At 41.8% G+C, this 17,129-nt stretch overlaps 3 protein-coding genes across 5 annotated transcripts in view; 2 read left to right on the forward strand and 1 right to left on the reverse strand.

Moving 5' to 3' along the window:
• The window catches only part of zmp:0000000755 (phosphofurin acidic cluster sorting protein 2), a 56,067-nt gene extending 53,625 nt beyond the window's left edge, over positions 1-2,442 (forward strand). The window contains exons 19-24 of one of the 2 annotated variants that reach the window (XM_027010531.2): positions 303-345; positions 430-472; positions 818-950; positions 1,128-1,351; positions 1,897-2,028; positions 2,267-2,442. In XM_027010531.2, coding sequence (XP_026866332.2) covers positions 303-345; positions 430-472; positions 818-950; positions 1,128-1,351; positions 1,897-2,028; positions 2,267-2,382 — 691 coding nt within the window. In that variant the 3' untranslated portion in view covers positions 2,383-2,442. The remainder of the gene's footprint in view (positions 1-302; positions 346-429; positions 473-817; positions 951-1,127; positions 1,352-1,896; positions 2,029-2,266) is intronic. The other variant, XM_027010532.2, reaches the window with a different exon arrangement.
• Positions 2,443-4,369: 1,927 nt separating this feature from the next.
• On the reverse strand, positions 4,370-7,602 carry mrpl2 (mitochondrial ribosomal protein L2). The gene is made up of 7 exons (XM_027010572.2): positions 7,510-7,602; positions 7,035-7,132; positions 6,716-6,917; positions 6,226-6,367; positions 5,294-5,520; positions 5,115-5,188; positions 4,370-4,961 (listed from the first exon to the last, which is right to left on the reverse strand). Exons 2-7 carry the CDS (start codon positions 7,107-7,109, stop codon positions 4,749-4,751), a joined length of 933 nt encoding a protein of 310 aa, XP_026866373.1. The 5' UTR covers positions 7,110-7,132; positions 7,510-7,602; the 3' UTR covers positions 4,370-4,748.
• A 1,533-nt stretch (positions 7,603-9,135) lies between these two features.
• Positions 9,136-16,970, forward strand: l2hgdh (L-2-hydroxyglutarate dehydrogenase). Of its 2 annotated transcripts, none has more exons than XM_027010564.2 (10): positions 9,136-9,312; positions 9,896-10,008; positions 10,145-10,296; positions 10,434-10,565; positions 10,882-11,044; positions 11,179-11,213; positions 11,318-11,485; positions 12,041-12,198; positions 12,304-12,435; positions 15,134-16,970. In XM_027010564.2, exons 1-10 carry the CDS (start codon positions 9,215-9,217, stop codon positions 15,327-15,329), a joined length of 1,347 nt encoding a protein of 448 aa, XP_026866365.1. In that variant the 5' UTR covers positions 9,136-9,214; the 3' UTR covers positions 15,330-16,970. The 2 variants fall into 2 exon arrangements, with proteins under 2 accessions (XP_026866365.1, XP_026866366.1); XM_027010565.2 differs by having other exon boundaries at positions 9,186-9,312; positions 9,876-10,008.
• The last annotated feature ends 159 nt before the right edge of the window (positions 16,971-17,129 follow it).

The raw sequence follows: 17,129 nt of genomic DNA on the forward strand, positions 1-17,129 counted from the left end.
GGTAGAGCTTAACGTAACACAGCCTCCATTTCAGTCTTTGTCTTCAACTCAGTTCAGCCTGCTACACATTTTTTTCTTCAAGCAGCAAATGATCAAGAGGACGTGCTCCCACGTTTCATTGTGATGTGTTCTGTTGCTGTCCATTTGGACCTTGCTCCACCACACAGACAATGTCCCACTCCCTGCGATGGGACATAGAGATGTCCATTGTCGATGTGAGCCCTCAAAGTGCTGATACTATCCATGCTTATCTTGGTGCAAGTTGTTCTTCTCAAAGGCAACTGTCCTCGTTTTCTCCCCAGCCCGGATGAAGACTCCTGCCAAAAATTTGTGCCGTTTATCGGGGTAAGCTTTTGCTTTTACTGGTTGCAAATACAGATCACAACTTGTAAAAGGAGATTTGGAAATAACTCCCTCTTGTTATCCCAGGTTGTGAAGGTGGGAATAGTGGAGCACAGTGTATCAACATCCGGTGAGATTTTTCCTACATCCTTCATAAACATCATAAATCAAGAGCCCCAAGACACAAGCCCCACGACTGGTTTCGGTGGCAGCAACCATTAATCCTAATTTCACATCACTTATGGGAAGGCTCTTGACTGACAGGAAGGCCCTCACCAAACTTATATGCATGAGCACTAAGAGACAAAGCAGCACTGGGTTGACTGCTGATCTGTTTCAGCATTTAGCATGCAGGCGTCTTGTTCCAAAGAACGGTTTATCAGAGAGAAATTATAGAGTTGAATGATAGTTTTACTGCGCTGTACCTGCAGGAAGTGTGGAATGTGTAGGCACTCTTCTCCTCTTGCCCTCCTAGTGGACTCCGATGATGCCGTGGGCAGCAGCGTTCTGGCCTCACCCACATCCCAGGTAGCCACGCCCTGTGGGAAAGACATCTGTGGAACCCCCCCTCCATCTCCTTCTGTTACTGCAAGCCTGTCTGGAGCTAGGTATGCTGCTGTCATACTAGATGCACCAGATTCTACTACAGCCCAATACTGGACAATCTAATTTACATTTACAGAGCCAGCCTCAGTGCATGTCACTTCAGTTCCTACATACAAAATGATTTATGGACGAGGTGACTAATGAAAGTGCTGTGTTTGTGTGTGTGTTTTGTCCCTCAGTTCCCCAGGCGCGAGTGCTGAGCTGATGGGTCTGCAGGTGGACTACTGGACGTGGCATGGAGCAGAGAGGAAGCGTGAGGGTGAGAAGAAGGAGGCGGGGCTAAAGAACACCTTAAAGAGCAACTTCCGCTCTCTACAGGTGAGCCGTCTGCCCTGTAGGGGCGAGCTTATCCCGCCCCCCTGCATGGCCATGACTGTCGTCACCAAGGAGAAGAACAAGAAAGGTCAGCCTAACACACACACACACACACACACACACACACACACACACACACACACACAATGGTGACCTGATTAGCATTATCAGTATAATCAGAGTTAGTGATGCAGTGCTATCCATATATAATACACTTATAAGTACACTGTTAGTCATTTTGCTCCCTTGTATTCATTGTCATTTTTAATTAATTTTATATTCCTGTCATTGATTATTTACAAGCACTATGTGGTTCAAATCATAATAAAAAAAGTATACCATGTGTTCAGATTTAACAGAAAAAGCCTTCATCGGCTCCACAAAGCACAGTGTAACAGCACTGAGAACATTCGGTGAATTGAATGTATAACTTATAAATGTGTAACTTAAGGCTATACTATTACAGTGTTGACAGTGCCTTGTTTTTGCCGTGCAGTGCTGTTACAGTTTTGTGCAGTGCAATGTGAGGCTGTGCTGTTATTGCAGTGCTGTGTAGGACAGCTTCGCAATGTTTTGTTGTTGTTGTCTAGTGCACCAGCCACTGTTGCAGTGCAGTGTGTGTGTGTTTATCAGGTGTGCATTCTGCTTCAGTGATCTTCCTCAGTAAGAAGATGAAGGAGAAGGAGCCGGACTCGAAGAGTCAGGTGATCGATGGCATTAGCCGACTCATCTGTACCGCCAAGCACCAGCAAACCATGCTCAGAGGTAAGCAATTGATAAATTGATCATTTGACCAGCTCATCAGTGCACCCATCAGCACAAGCACAGTTAGGCAGTGCTGCCATCTGCAGGAGGGCAGACTTTGTCATGCTCAAGAGACTGCCTACAATCTGCAGGTGTGTGTGTGTGTGTGTGTGTGTGTGTGTGTGTGTGTGTGTGTGTGTGTGTGTGTGTGTGTGTGTGTGTGTGTGTGTGTGTGTGTGTGTGTGTGTGTGTGTTGCAGTGTCCATAGATGGGGTGGAGTGGAACGATGTGAAGTTTTTCCAGCTGGCTGCCCAATGGCCCACCCATGTCAAACACTTTCCTGTGGGGGTCTTTGGCTACACTAAACCCACATAACCCACCTCCTGAAACCCTTGAGTCCCAGAACAATATGGGATTGGGGGGGGGGGGGGGGGTGCAAGCCAATTCAACGTAGCAGCAAGCAGCTTCCTGTGGAAACTGTACTGTCTCATTTTTGGTGTTTTCAGATTTATATTGGTCTGTTATACTGATAGCTGTTTTGTTGTTTTTTGTTGGCTACTATTTTATATAAAAAAATATGCTGCCACTTCTAAAAGAAAATGTATTTTTAATTCTTGACAAATCGCCACCTTACGATGGCAGCTATTTATGCACTTTGTGTGTATGCATTTGTTTTGTTTTATGTTTATACCATTTAAGTGAAATGCTGTGAATGTTGTCATGTATAGTGTGGGTGTGTATATGTATTTGTATTTGTTTATCTGCAATTTTTGTTAGGCAGAGAGGAATATAGCTGTGAATTTCAGACCTCCTGAATGCAATGTGCTGGGGGGGTGGGGTTTTGGGGTTTGTTTGTTTTTTGTGGGTCAGTGATTAAACTTTTTAAAGCATTTTTTTAAACTATGACAGACAATACCTAATGTATTAATCTGCCTGGTTACTATTACAGCACATTGTGTTAGAGGGGGTAAAAATTGGAATGTAGCGAACAAAAAGCAGGGTAGAGCAGAGAGTACAGTTAAAGTATTAGAGCACTCATTCAGACCCAGGCAGAGTACAATTAAAGTTCTACAGCACTCGTACAGGCACTTTAAATGCGGCTCCACTAGCCTGAAAGATTTTTAGGCATTTCTTGATGTAGCTCGCTGGTTTGGAATGAAGCTGTACCAACATCAGACAGGTGGTTCATGCCACAGCTACCGAAACCCACCAGCTCACCTAGTAGTGCAACATGAAGGAACATATAGTACTTCTACACTAACATGCCTGGGTGTCCTCATACCAAAATATATCGTTTATAGTGTCTTTTATACGGGAGAGTTCCGCTCTGAAGCTCAGAATGTATTTTCCAGACATTGGTTATAAAAGATGAACTGATTATTTCATGCATATGTGAAATGGAAGCTTTAAAATAGAAATCTCCAGAAAATTATATGCAAGGTCAGTAGTGAGCAACAGGTTTATATCCAAATACACCTGCTAGTGTGATAGATCAAGATCATACTGGTTTTTAAGCTTTGCCAAACCTGGGCAGAGAAACATTGGCCACCAATCAAAAGATCAGACTGAACTGTGTTGAGAAATTGTCCCCAACAGAGAGTGACTGAATTGAATACTGTTTTTTGTATCGTCAGAATGATGATTCTGATTGGGTTGTGTGATTTGGATGGAATCTATAGGAACACTGTTTCCTCTTGGGACATTTTAAAAGTACTACAAGTGACATTTTTCTAAGTATTATGTTGGTTACCAGTGCTTCTCCATTTGATGAAAGAGAAAACACTCAACTTCTCCTTAAGTGTTTGTTGGCAGGAATTCTGTTACCTGACTATGGCAGTTTACTATTTCTTATGTTTACAATTTGTTCTGATTTTAAATTTTTTTTATTTTGGATTGACAGGAAGAACTGGACAGTCAGAGGTGATAATATTGATAAATATGCATGGATGTGTGTCAGCACTTTTGACAAGAGAAATTTGTAAACGATGACAAATGAACCGCTTTGGGGAGGGAACGTGACTCTCTGTGATCTGGCTGCTGTTGCTCACCTCACGAGACCCACTCTAGCCCCGCTCACACGTCCTTCGCCTTAGAGAAAACTTCTAAGCAGGTCTTGTTAAACTGAGGTCCACATCTCACCATCTAATTTCACTCATGATGATCTTCCCTAACCGTGTCCGTTTTGCATCTCGGGGCTGAATGCTGTACTGTAATGTCCGTGGGTCTAGCCAATTTCACAGCACCAGCACTGCAGCAGTTCCTGAAGGAATAAACCCTTTAAGCAGGGAGCCACAGCCCCATGGCAGGAGTTTCACTTTCAGTCTGCTTGGGAGATCTATGAAAGGCATCTTTGCACAAAACCTGTTTGAAATTATGGTTGTACTTTTAAGTCTACCACTAATGGGAAAAACTTGGCATAATCTTTGCATGTGTATGACAAATGTACAAAATTTTATATTTTATTTCTTTCCATTCTGTGTTTAATTAATAAAATACTTCCAAGTTCCTGTGGGTACCTTTCACTCCACCCCATCTTTCAAGGACAGAGCAGTTGACTAACGTTCAAATATATTTGACAAAGCAGCATGTGCTGCACATTTAAACACAGGATTTATTGCATTTTATTCGACTTTGTTGGCAAACCTTAGAGAAAGGCAACTGACTCTCTGAACACATACACAGCCTGAATTGTGACTCCAGCCTATAGGAACAGTTGCTCTTGCTTCCTCTCCCTCTAGCACTTATGATTTGGCAGCTACAGAGGGCAGGTTGACGTAACACTTCATGGGTGGCAGGGGTCGGATCTTGCGGCCTGCCCAGCCGCCCTTCCTGTGCCACTTGCCGCTGGACGGCCTGATGCCCAGCCAGCGGTTACGGCCCGCCTTCCCAATCACGCGCTTGTTGTGGTCGATGTTGGACACCTTGCCCACAGTGGCCATGCACATTTCTGATATCTGTGCACAGGATCGTAGGTCAAGTTTAAGGCATTCTCGAAGATCAGCACACCTAGCAGGTTAGCAAGTGTTGCTAACCCTGAGTTTATGCATAAATCGGAAAGAAAAAAAAAATGTGATAAATCTGACCAATGATAAGCCAGCTGCACTTACCTGAATTTGATGTTTGGAAGGCAGCTGAATGATTGCTGTCCCATTCACTTTGCGAAGTAAGACACCACAAGTGCCTGGGCAAAGATAATTTGAAACAATTCTGTACAAACAGATTATCTATCCAGCCATGAGTAAAATTAACGTAGGTGCTGAAGCAGTAGGCGAGAGCCTGGCAATACCTGCAGCACGGATGTACTGGGCTCCTTTGCCTGGGTACAGCTCCAAGTTGTTGATGAGAGTCCCAATAGGAAGGGCCCCCAGAGGATGGGCGTCACCCTCATTAGCCAATACTGCCATCCGTCCAATCTCAGTTGAGGTTTTGATCAGGTCTCCAGCCTGCATGTTCTCTGTGGCAATGATCCAACGCTTGCGGTTTCCTCCAGCAACCAGGGCAATGTCTGCTGTTCTGTCATACAAAAACAGCCAATGTTAACTCAGACAAAACTCCACCAGTTTGCCCCCTTTCAATGATGCATGAGAAATCTACTAGAGGGTTACCATCAACCCTTTGTGATAAACTACTTGCTTACTAATAAACTTGAATGAGTAAATTGTATATCCATGATGTCCTCCAAAAAATTGTGTCCTCTACACATTCATCTTGAATATTAACCCTAATCCCAAATTGTTAGTCCACTTTAAGGTGTAAGACTAATTTCCTCTCCAGTGTTAACTGCACATATAGAACGTTTTGTCCCATGTAAGCATAATTAAACGGATTAATGCACATAAGTGTTTTTCTATTCTAATGCTACATTGCATTAGTATTTTTAATCATGTATCTCATCTGATTACTGTATTCTGCACCCTATACAAAATTCACACATCCATATGTTTCATATTCATTTTTATATTTTTGAATGCTTTTATATAGGTGAATTTGTGCCTGTGTCTGTTTGAATGCATGGAAGATTTAGAGAAGGATATATGTGATGGTAATTCAGCTGTGTATTGCAAGATATTGTGTAACCAAAGACAAATCCCTTCTGTGTGTGAACATACTGTCTATTAACACCAGACTAGTTTTGCGTAGGCACAGAGAGCGAAAGAGTGTGTAGCACAGCTATGAAGGCCTGAAAGATGCTTGCGAGGCCAGGGGGAGGTCTCCTACCTGCACGGATCATATCGGACTTCAATAACCCTCTCTTCTATTAGCTGGCCCTCCTTGCCCGGTTCATATCGCAGGCGTTGGAAGTCTATCATGCGATATCTCTGCTTGTGGCCCCCTCCAATCCCATGCCTCCTGATCTTGCCTGCATTTCACAGGAAGAGATTGGGCCAAACCAATTCAATCAGCTATTATCTACATGGCACATTTCATACACAAGACAATTCAAGGTTATAAAAGTATAAGACAATTCATTTAACTATCATTGTAAAATGATAGTTAAATGTTGAAATTATGTAAAAAGAAGCATAACATGTTTTAAATAACAGTTTACAGTGTTAGACTGCATTTTATAGAATAAAACTACACCAAGTAGTTAGCATGTTCCAAACAGTGTTTGCTTTTCCAGCAAATTATTTATTCATGGAACTCTTTCCTCACACATACAACACTAAACACCGATTTACTGATACACAAGACAAGTGACACGCACCGGTGTGATCTCTTCCCCCAGTCTTCTTAACCCCAATGGGTCGAATCGTGTACTTGTCGCTCTGCTTCCACAGTGTTCTGTTCTGCCACACAGGCGCTGTTGTGAGGAACCCTCGTATGTGTGTCAGCGAGATGCTGGCAGGCGGTATGGCCAGAAGTGCATTTCTACCTGCCTGTGCATTCAGTGCAGCGTTCACTAAAACCTGTTAAATAAAACAAAGAGAAAACAGCGTCCAATTCGCGTATCGAAACGCTCGCAGCAGGTGCGAGGTTAGAGGCGGCAGCTTGATGCAACAACATATATAAAACGCTGCACTAACCGGAGATGAGATGAACTTTGAGCTGAGGGTGAAGGAAAGCGCATTCAAAGCACGGGAAATGAACGATACTGCCATTCCGAAAGATGAAACTGCAGCTCCTGGGGAATCAAAACAGTTTTGCTAGCTAAACAACTAGCTACCTTACAAGGTTTATTCGTGAAGACAGGTCATGCTACCAAACGACTTTTGACATTATAGCTGACTTAGAGTGCTGGATAGTTAATCAGCTAGCTAACTAACTAGAATTACCGTTAAAGTACAGTTTTAAAAGGCCAAAAAGACATAATTCTACTTCAAAATTACAATATAAAATAAATTGTTTCGACAGCTATACGATTTCTGCTAGCGTAGCTAGATACCACTGACTTCCATTGACAACTCTTAACCAAATGGCAGTTTGAGCAGCCTATTTTTATATCCGCGTTTTAAAGATTACTATTATCTTTATCTATTCTCTGTGACGAATATAACTTACGGGTTACTCAGGATATTTAAGATCTTGCTAACACTGCAAACTCATATGCTACCCCATGTCCTTCATTTAGTATCCGTTTAGTGTGAGGTGTCGCATTTTAATGACATCATGGATTTTTTTTAATACCAAAACAGGGTAAACTGTTCATGACAAATAACGAAAACATGCTTTGGAGCGAAACATTGATCCTATAAAATAGGTTTCATTGCAGTCTTTTGGTCCAGAGTTTTGGGCCTAATGCTATATTAAAGAAATTTTGAAGTCACCGATTTCTTTGTAGAGTCTATTTTACTGCATAGATTTGCTAGAATTACATTATCCATTAATTATTAGTGTTCAGAGATTTAGTCAGCTCTAATTAAATGGATGTTTTAAAATGAAGGCCTAAAATGACTGCTTAGACAAATGGGTAGAAATGTTTTAATTATTCTCTTACATATACATAAAAATATACAAAGACGTTTAACATTTCCAAAGCATTCTGAACGAGTAATATTTTTCACTTCTACTCAAAGGCTTTTTTTGCATTACTTTATATTTTTGTTTTAAAAACAAATCCTTTTAGGTTCATTAGGGCCTCAGACTAAGTTTATTATGATTTCATAGATGAATATATTTATTAAAAATTAGTTTTAGTTGTTTAGCCTTCAGAAAACTGTAAATAATGGCATAAGCAAATGCATGTATATATTATTTTTCTGCTAGAAACTGATCTGGCAAACTAATAACACATAATGAATAAATTTGTTTTTCAGAGAAAAACTTATGAGAATTGTGAGTTAGGGAATGACAAATGAAATACACAAAAACTGTAAGATTACTTTTTAAAGTGACCATAATCTTTAGACAGAGGTATTCAGATGAATTGGGGAGAACTAGTTCGTAGCTCTGTTTAGCATCCACACAGGAAACGTCTAAACACAGCAGTGCAGATGGAAGTGGTGACAGGCTAATATCTAAAGTCTCCATGACACTCATCCACAGGTTTGAATCTCATCAAAGGCATGCACAGCACATACTGATGAGCCTATTGGGTACAAATGGAGGGTCAGTGTTACATGCATATGAGCCTATTGGGCACATCTGGAGGGTCAGTGGTACATGCTGGTGGCTCCATGGTAGCCACCATGGTCCAGATGGGAGATGAGCAGGAACTTTCCTTGAGGGTCAGGCTGGCATCAGCATCAGGAGGGGCAGATGTACAGCTCAGCAAAGTAAAAATAATACTAACACTTAAAATGTTTCGACATATGCACTTTGCTTGCAGACCTCTGTCCAAAATGTCCTGTTTCACTGGATACCTGGTGTACTTCACTATAGTTTTGAATATCTCTAAATCTCTTATTATAGTACACTGCAGTTACACACCTGGAATCTTAATATAGACCAGGGTATAACAACCTAGCTAAAAAATATATTTTCAAATAGGTTCTGCTTTTGTAGGTTTAGTTATTGTGACTTAAACTGTTAGATGGAAAAATACAAGGAAAATATTACTCGTATATGCTGATATAACTGGCAAAAATATCCGTGAAATGAAAGCAATGTGTCCAATTAGTCGCTGGGCAGCGCCGAGTCGGTAGGGGCAGTAATGCGTTACGGCGTGTAGACTGCTGGAACCAGCAAGGGAACAGGAAGGTGACGCATAGACAGGGTGCTACGCAAACTAGCCACAGTGGACTGTGGCATATATGCATACACAAGTATGATACGGATTTTGGTTAGCGGTCAAGTGTGTGCTTCTTTATTTGTTAAAAGCCCCATATTTCTAAGATGTATTACGGTACGTCAACAGCACGTCGGGTGAGTAACCAACCCGTTAAACACCAGCGTCTCTTACTGTCAACAAGTCCATTGTTACCCAAGACTTGCTGGGTTGTTATTGAAAGTCAGCGCACAAGAGTTTTTACACAAACACATAACAGTCGCTACGAGCGATGAACAGAAAGTCCCAACAGTGGTTTGGTGCTGACAATATTCTGTAGTGTTTGGTTTTCTCAAAATAAAACCTGACTGACTAGACAATACATTTCTGGTAGCTTGCTGTTCGAGCAATAATAATTAAAATGCATCAAAGAGTAACGAACGGGGCGTATCCTAGTATCTTATAGCCTGCTAATCAATTTTCACAATTTAATTGCAGCCAAACACGGAAAACTTTGGTGTTTGGACTTTGGCTCTTTGGAAACGGGGGAGGACAGGGTCCAACAAAACTGCGATCACATAAACTGGGGGTTATGTCTAATCCCGTATGGTCTTGCAGCCTTATGTAGCTGTCGAGTATTGGTGTTTCCGATGTTCAGTTGACCACTAAAGGAAGTGTACTCCCGAACCGCGAATGGGGGAACGGTTTTGTTTCATTACAGAAATGCGTGTGCTGCAACAGGTACGACATAGCGGTGGTGGGCGGCGGGATCGTGGGTTTGGCCACAGCCAGGGAACTCGTGCTAAGGCACCCCAACCTCACTTTTATAGTGCTGGAGAAGGAGAAGGAACTTGGTAAGAGAGAACGCTTGCACTGGAGTGTATGAGCTAAAGCGGCTGGTGTTGTGTATACCCAATTTTAGGCACTAAGACTTCCACTGGTAAAACTTGATCTCTCTTTCTCTCTCTCTCTCTCTCTCTCTCTCTCTAGCTCTGCATCAGTCAGGCCATAACAGCGGTGTGATACACAGTGGGATCTACTACACACCAGGCTCTCTGAAAGCCCGCCTGTGTGTGCGGGGGGCATCTCTGGCCTATGCGTACTGTGATAGCAGAGCCATTCCCTACAGGAGATGCGGCAAAGTGAGAACCATCAACACTTAAAGCCCTCGGCCACATTTCAGTACTATATGTCTGTTGAAGCGTGTTTTTCTGTGTACATATCTATAAAGTGTGCCTATGCGTAAACATAAATTGTGTGTGTGTGTGTGTGTGTTCAGCTCATTGTGGCATTGGATAGAGAGGAGGTCCCGCGTCTGAAGGCCCTGTATGAACGCGGCCAGAAGAACAACGTGAAACAGATCAGTCTGATTGATGCAAGATCCATCCGAGAGAGAGAACCCTACTGCAGAGTGTGTGTGTGTGTGTGTGTGTGTGTGTGTGTGTGTGTGTGTGTGTGTGTGTAAAAGAGAGAGAATTCTGAGTATGGTTTCATGCTGTGACCATATAAATGTCCTTAATTGTAAGACATGGATTAGGCTACACGTGTAATGGATGTGTAATGCCTGTAACTCTCTGTTTAAAGAAACGGAGGCAGGGGCTTACCACACTCAGAGTATGTTTGTAGGACTGTTAGGTGGGTGTGAAGAGATGAGATCCTCTGAGCTCTCCTGTGAGATCTCCCGTCTCCTCTGTGCTGTGTGTGCCTTTGTTTGTGTGCGTGTTAAGGGGATAATGGCTCTAGACTCCCCCTATACTGGCATTGTGGACTGGCGCTTGGTGGCGCTATCCTATGGCAAGGACTTCCAGCAGGCTGGAGGAGCCATAATAACAGGGTTTGAGGCCACTCACATCGCCATGGCAGCAGAGAGTCCAGCTGGGAGTTCAGAGGGTAGGTCTTGTTGTCTGCTCTTGTTTTTTCACTCTCTTATATATGCTGTTAATACTGTTGCCTGATTGGTCAGAAGGCTGAGCTCTACCTGCACAGGTTTAAGATGAAATGCTAGTGTTCTTTTCTTGTTTCAGGTCTGAAGTACCCTGTTGCTGTCCGAAGCTCAACGGTAAGCCCGGTTCTGATTTTTAACTTATCTGTGGAATAGTTTGTTATTACAAATGGCTGAAGTGTGGTCTCTGGCTGTATGGGTGTGTATGTGTGCAAGCACAGGGTGAGGAGGTTCGGTGTCGCTTTGTGCTGACGTGTGGTGGCCTCTACTCCGACCGTCTTGCCGAGATCTCTGGCTGTAGGGCAGAACCCCGAATCATCCCCTTCAGGGGAGATTACTTGGTGCTGAAACCAGAGAAGAGCTATCTCATCAGGGGCAACATCTATCCTGTGAGCGTCTCTCACACACACACACGCAGACAGACAAATTCCTACATCATTTATCAAGGAGTACCCCCAAATGTGCTCACACACCCGCACATACATATTCGTAGCTCATTTTATCTCACTTGTTGATTGGCAGAGAAGAGTTTTTATATGAAATAAATAGTTCTCCAGGAAGTTCAATTTCCCCACCTTTGCAGTATTATTTAAGAATTATGTGTTCAGCATGATATTGATCAAAATTGATGCTCTTGTCTGCTGTGTGATCTCTGCTACCATCTGGAGTTTAACAACATTATCATCTACAAAAGAATTTCACAGAGGATTGTTAATAGTGTGAATTTGTTGATGGGGTGGTGTTTATTTGGGAGTTTCGTGCTATCTGGTTTGTTTACTACTACTTCCTGGATCTGGAACTTAGCTTCACTTAGTTCCATATGACTCCTCCCATTTGGACTCTGGGATGTCCAGCTCATATGCTTTGCATATACTCCTGTCTATGATTCCTGCCACTCAGGACTCGGGTCCAATCTGGTGTGCCTGTGTGTGCATTTGCTGTAGGTGCCAGACCCACGGTTTCCGTTCCTGGGGGTGCACTTCACGCCCCGTATGGACGGCAGTGTGTGGCTCGGACCAAACGCTGTGCTTGCGTTCAAACGTGAGGGCTACAGGATATGCGACTTCAACAGCAATGACTTTGTAGACGCCCTTTCCTTTAGGCATGCGCTCACCTCCGGCACTTTAATTCACTCAGTCAATATGAAGGAAATGCATTTAAAACACTTTGCTTTATCACTGTGTGTGTTTGTGTGCACCTTCTGTAGAGGTCTGCATAGGCTGGTAATGAAGAACGTGACGTATGGACTAGGTGAGATGTACCGAGGGATGTTTATTAGCGCACAGGTGAAGATTCTGCAGAAGTACATACCTGAGCTTGGCCACAATGATGTAGTCAGGTAAACTCACACACTACCTCACACATATACACAGAAACACATGTTCCTGATGGCAGATTGTGGTACTGATGCTCTGTGAGTGTATATGAGTAATGTAATATAATATAAAAAAATAACATACACATATGTATATTGTATTTGTGTGTGTTATTTATTTATTTATTTGGGCATTTCGTGCTGGCTGATTGGTTTACTGCTACTTCCTGGATCTGGATCTTAGCTTCACTTAGCTCCGTATGACTCCTCAGCTCATATGCTCCTGTCTATGATTCCTGCCACTCAGGACTCGGGTCCTGTCTGGGAGCTATCGCTGTCTTTATTCAACTCCTCAATTAAACAAAAAAAAGAGATTGAGACAATTGAATAACATGGAGGAAACAATAACAATGAATAGTGTCAAAAGGCCAGTTTTTTTACAACAGAACCCTTTTCCATAGCCCCAAACACAGCTCACATTCGCACACGCACACACTCACAAATAGACACTAACATCAATTAAAGGGGGGGGGGGGGTAATCTGCCGGCATTGTCTGTAGTGAAATGAAAAATAAAAGGAAAGAATTCCACTTAGAATAAAATACAGCACTGTTACCCTTTAATGTGAATCTTATCTTTTCCAGTCTAAGGAAACACTTTGTATCTCAAAGCCACATTGAGACTGAAAGTAGTTTTGTAGATTTCCACAGTAGCAAAATATGCTGCCTTGCCAAGAGAGAGGTGAATATCTGACTGAACTATAGTTAATGAGGACGAACCAGAGGAGACACTGAGTATAGTGATAGAGGGGCATGAGTTGATGCCTAAAACCCTTGACATTATTCTAAAATAATCAGACCAAAATGTATGTATAGTGGCACAGAAATAAAACATATGACTTAAAGTACATGTTGAGGCAGAGCACAGTGATCATTGATTACATTAGGGTAGAATTTATATAGCTGTGACTTAGACTGGCGAACTCTATGTAGTACTTTGAACTGTATCAGTTGAAGTCTGGCACAACGTGCACTGGATCATTTTCTGCTTATCACTTTGTCCCACAATTGTTCAGTAAAAACAGTATCTATCTCATATTCACAACCTCTCCTAATCTTATTGAAAAAACATATATTCAAGGCCATAAACTGTGAACATATCCTGGATATAAGTGATTTTTGGGAAAGGTCTAGTGTCTACTGTGGGGAAACTGGTATACTTTGAAAAGGAAGAGAAAGTATAGTGTCTAACCTGAAAATAATAAAATAAACACTTTAAACACTGAGTGCCACTGTTATGTGATAATTCATTCTCACATGTACTCCTCTAGTATTACTCTTTCCGCTATGGGTGGATACACAGTCAGGGATCTGCTTCCCTATAACTGAGAGTCTACTGACTCTTTCTTGGATCTCTGTAATCTGTCTGAGAGTTCTGTTAACCTTTGTTTAGCAGACTCCAGGGACTCGCTTATGAATGCTTCGGTAGCCAAGCATCATACCCCATTTATACCCCATTCTGGTGCTCTGATGCCAATACATGTTGTCTGTATCTGATTTTCGAGGTTTGTTCCTTGTATTTTGTGGCTTAGCTTCTGAAGCATGACTATTGCAGCAGCATATACAAACTTCTTGGTTTCAGTTGCTGGGGTTGTGGTTATTTGTATTTCATATTCATAATGTTTGTTTAGTAATATTTGAAAACAGACTGTCTGGTATCTCGCCACTACATCAAGCACAGCCTGCAGCTGACAGTCGTTAGCTTAGGCATGATCATCTGCCATGTCCACAGCCAGGCCGGACAATGTGCCCACTATATACTCCAGTTTTTCTGGATTCCTTTTGCATTCTGACCATTCTGTCTCAGATCAGTAGGTGTTAGATTTTGGCAGTGGCATTTCCCCTTTATTTCATCCATCCCCAGTTGTGATAGGAGGCATCGTTCGACGTTTGAGCACTGGATAAATAGTTTGCCTGTGAGTGTAGATGAAGGTCTTTTTCTCATGCACTTCATGTAATTTGTTTTCATTGCTGCTGTGATAGCATTCTTTTAGCTCCATGTTGTCCAACTTCCTCTATCTAAGGTTTGTTCCAGTAGTTCCACTTACCATCGAATTATCCTGGTCCCTCGATATTCAAAAAGGAGCGCGTTAATCCGGGCAATGTCTGAGTCCGTGCCTTGTATGCTACACTGCAAATGTTTTTTTACAATTTGTCATTTTCTTTACATTACAATTGTGTACTATACTACACTATATACCACTACTTCTATATCTTCTATATAATTGCAGATACTCCCTGGAGTCTTCTATTTTTCATGAGTGATATATACATAAATGTGCATGTATAAATATGTTTAAACACACATAAATGTTATGCATTTTGCCTAAGATTCTAGGGAGTAACTACTGTAACTAGATAACGATGTAGCGATAGTAAAATTGCAGTTTAGTACATGATTCCAAAAAACAAGACGTTTCCCTAGTAAGTGCCTGTCTCTCCTGTCTCTGTTTAGGTAGGTAGGTAAGTATGTAAGTGTGCATATATAGAAGTAGTCATAATTGTAATGAAGCACTTTCGGTCCTCTGTCCTCTTACCCTATAAACCTTGTGTACTTCAATACAATTTTGACTGCCTCTACAATTTTTTGACTACCTCTACGTACACTGAAGCTACTCCTAGGAATCTTCTTCAGAAGTGTGTGTGTGCGCGCATCCCTGCAGGGGGCCGTCAGGAGTGCGAGCTCAGGCGCTGGATGCTGACGGGAACCTGGTGGATGATTTCGCGTTTGATGGTGGTGTGGACGAACTGGGTCGCAGAGTACTCCATGTGCGCAATGCCCCGTCACCTGCGGCAACCTCTTCCCTCGCCATTGCTGAGATGATTGCTGATGAACTTGAGGCACGGTTCACCCTATAGGCAGGAGTAAGACTGTGGCAGACGTGTTATAAAAGCAGTACAGTAAGAGCTAGTAGGACAATATCACCACTGCTTCCTCTAGCCTTGCAATAATTAGGAATGAGCTCATTGGTTCCACAAGGTGTTGCTCTGTATAAACACACAATAACGACTCTCTGCTGGAATTCTCTTTGTGGTGTGTTAGGGAGGCAGGAGCTCGCCACAATTGTTTCAATGTTGGAAACAGCTGTGGTGAACGAGGGCAAAATCTTTATGATGACAATGCAGATGTCAGCCAACTGGCAGCTCGGAGACTCAAACACACAGCTTGCAAGCATTAAAGTATTTGTTGATATGCTGCCGTGTGTATATGTGTGTGTTTTGTTGTGGAGAGAAAACAAAAGGGGAACAGCCAAAGGGCCTTCAGTTGCTCAGTCTTCGGTTTTCTCAGGACTTGCAGACCAGTAGACTTAACATGCACATTCCCAGAAGAATCCACAGTGCAGATGGGCTGTCTAATTCTGCCATTCAGCTATGCTGTAAGAGAAGTGATATACACTATTGCAAACTTCCAGTCTGCTTGAGAGGCAGGCTTCAGCAGACTTTGCCTGTAGATTTAACCAAACATAGAAGTGACAACTAACATAAAAGAGGAATGATTTTGATCATGGATTTTTATTTAAATGTAACTAGCATGTTACATATGGAATGATGTATCCAATTTTATTTTATTTTATTTTATTGTTTTATAACTTCTTATATTTGATTATAGTTCCACTGGCAATGACAATGTAACGTATTCTGTAATATGTTGAGATAAATTGCATATATCTGTACCTGGAGGGCAAGAGCCTGAACAATTGGATTGGGTAATAAAACCCACTGCAATTACATACAATTACGTAAACAACAACAACAGTAATGATTGTATATCTTACTTTCAGCATATTTTGGTGTCAATGTTAACCATGGAATCGAGTCAAGCTGAATTTCCCTAGCACTTTTTGCATGCTTGCAGCTGTGTGGGCTGATGATCATCTCCATAAACATCGCAGAATCCAAGTCCAAAGTTTGAGAGACTTGTGTCCATGGGTCCTTTGTCCAGAGATACAGTTTCCTTGATGTGTGAGCAGTATCACTGGAAGCCTCCTCATTTTAGAGACTGTTTTTATTTAGAATTCCATCTTGCAGAATAATACTGTACCTGTGGAGCTCAGTAAAATATGTAATTACACTCAGTATGGTTGTTTAACTGATGTGAAGTAAGATGTGTGTACTGGGGCCAATGTTGGATGTTGGATGGTTTTTCTTTGCTTTTAAAATAGCATTTGTAGTTAAAATTTTGCTAATCAGTATATACTTTGAAAAGTATTAAATCAATCTTCATAATTTTGAAAAGTGGATAATGATATTTTTTCCAATGTGGTGCAGGACTTTTGCAGGTCTGAAATCTAGGATCTTCCATGGTGGTGTTGTAATTGTTTTACTTGGTTAAGTCGCTACAGACATTTAACCAAGATAAAGATAAAGTATATGCTTAAAAAGAAATGAATGTGTATGCAAACCCTATGTAAATCTTTGGGAATTTTTTATATTAAAAATGTTATTCAACATTTTAGTTAGTTATATTTGATAAAGTACACAATAAAGACCTTTCTTTCAGTGCAGACACTAAACTTTCGTCATTTGAAGGTCATGTAGTATCTGTGGGCTGAGGTACTACTACCTAATAATTAATGAATTATATGACATTCGTTTGTGGCATGGTTATGTCCACCTGGGGGCAGTGCAGAGCTGCTGCATGTCCTTGTCAACTTCATA

The sequence above is a fragment of the Electrophorus electricus genome, chromosome 11, assembly GCF_013358815.1.
Source record: "Electrophorus electricus isolate fEleEle1 chromosome 11, fEleEle1.pri, whole genome shotgun sequence".
NCBI classification, from domain to species: Eukaryota; Metazoa; Chordata; class Actinopteri; order Gymnotiformes; family Gymnotidae; genus Electrophorus; species Electrophorus electricus.

What these genes read in the sequence shown, in the direction of transcription:
- mrpl2 (XM_027010572.2), bottom strand. Translation starts at nt 7,109, where the DNA reads ATGGCAGTATCGTTCATTTCCCGTGCTTTGAATGCGCTTTCCTTCACC. An exon ending in CCAGTACATCCGTGCTGCAG is followed by an intron (nt 5,189 to 5,293) that starts GTATTGCCAGGC and finishes ATCTTTGCCCAG; the next exon opens with GCACTTGTGGTGTCTTACTT. An exon ending in CTTCCAAACATCAAATTCAG is followed by an intron (nt 4,962 to 5,114) that starts GTAAGTGCAGCT and finishes TCCTGTGCACAG; the next exon opens with ATATCAGAAATGTGCATGGC.
- l2hgdh (XM_027010564.2), top strand. Translation starts at nt 9,215, where the DNA reads ATGATACGGATTTTGGTTAGCGGTCAAGTGTGTGCTTCTTTATTTGTT. An exon ending in AGAGAGAACCCTACTGCAGA is followed by an intron (nt 10,566 to 10,881) that starts GTGTGTGTGTGT and finishes GTGCGTGTTAAG; the next exon opens with GGGATAATGGCTCTAGACTC. An exon ending in TCCAGCTGGGAGTTCAGAGG is followed by an intron (nt 11,045 to 11,178) that starts GTAGGTCTTGTT and finishes TTCTTGTTTCAG; the next exon opens with GTCTGAAGTACCCTGTTGCT.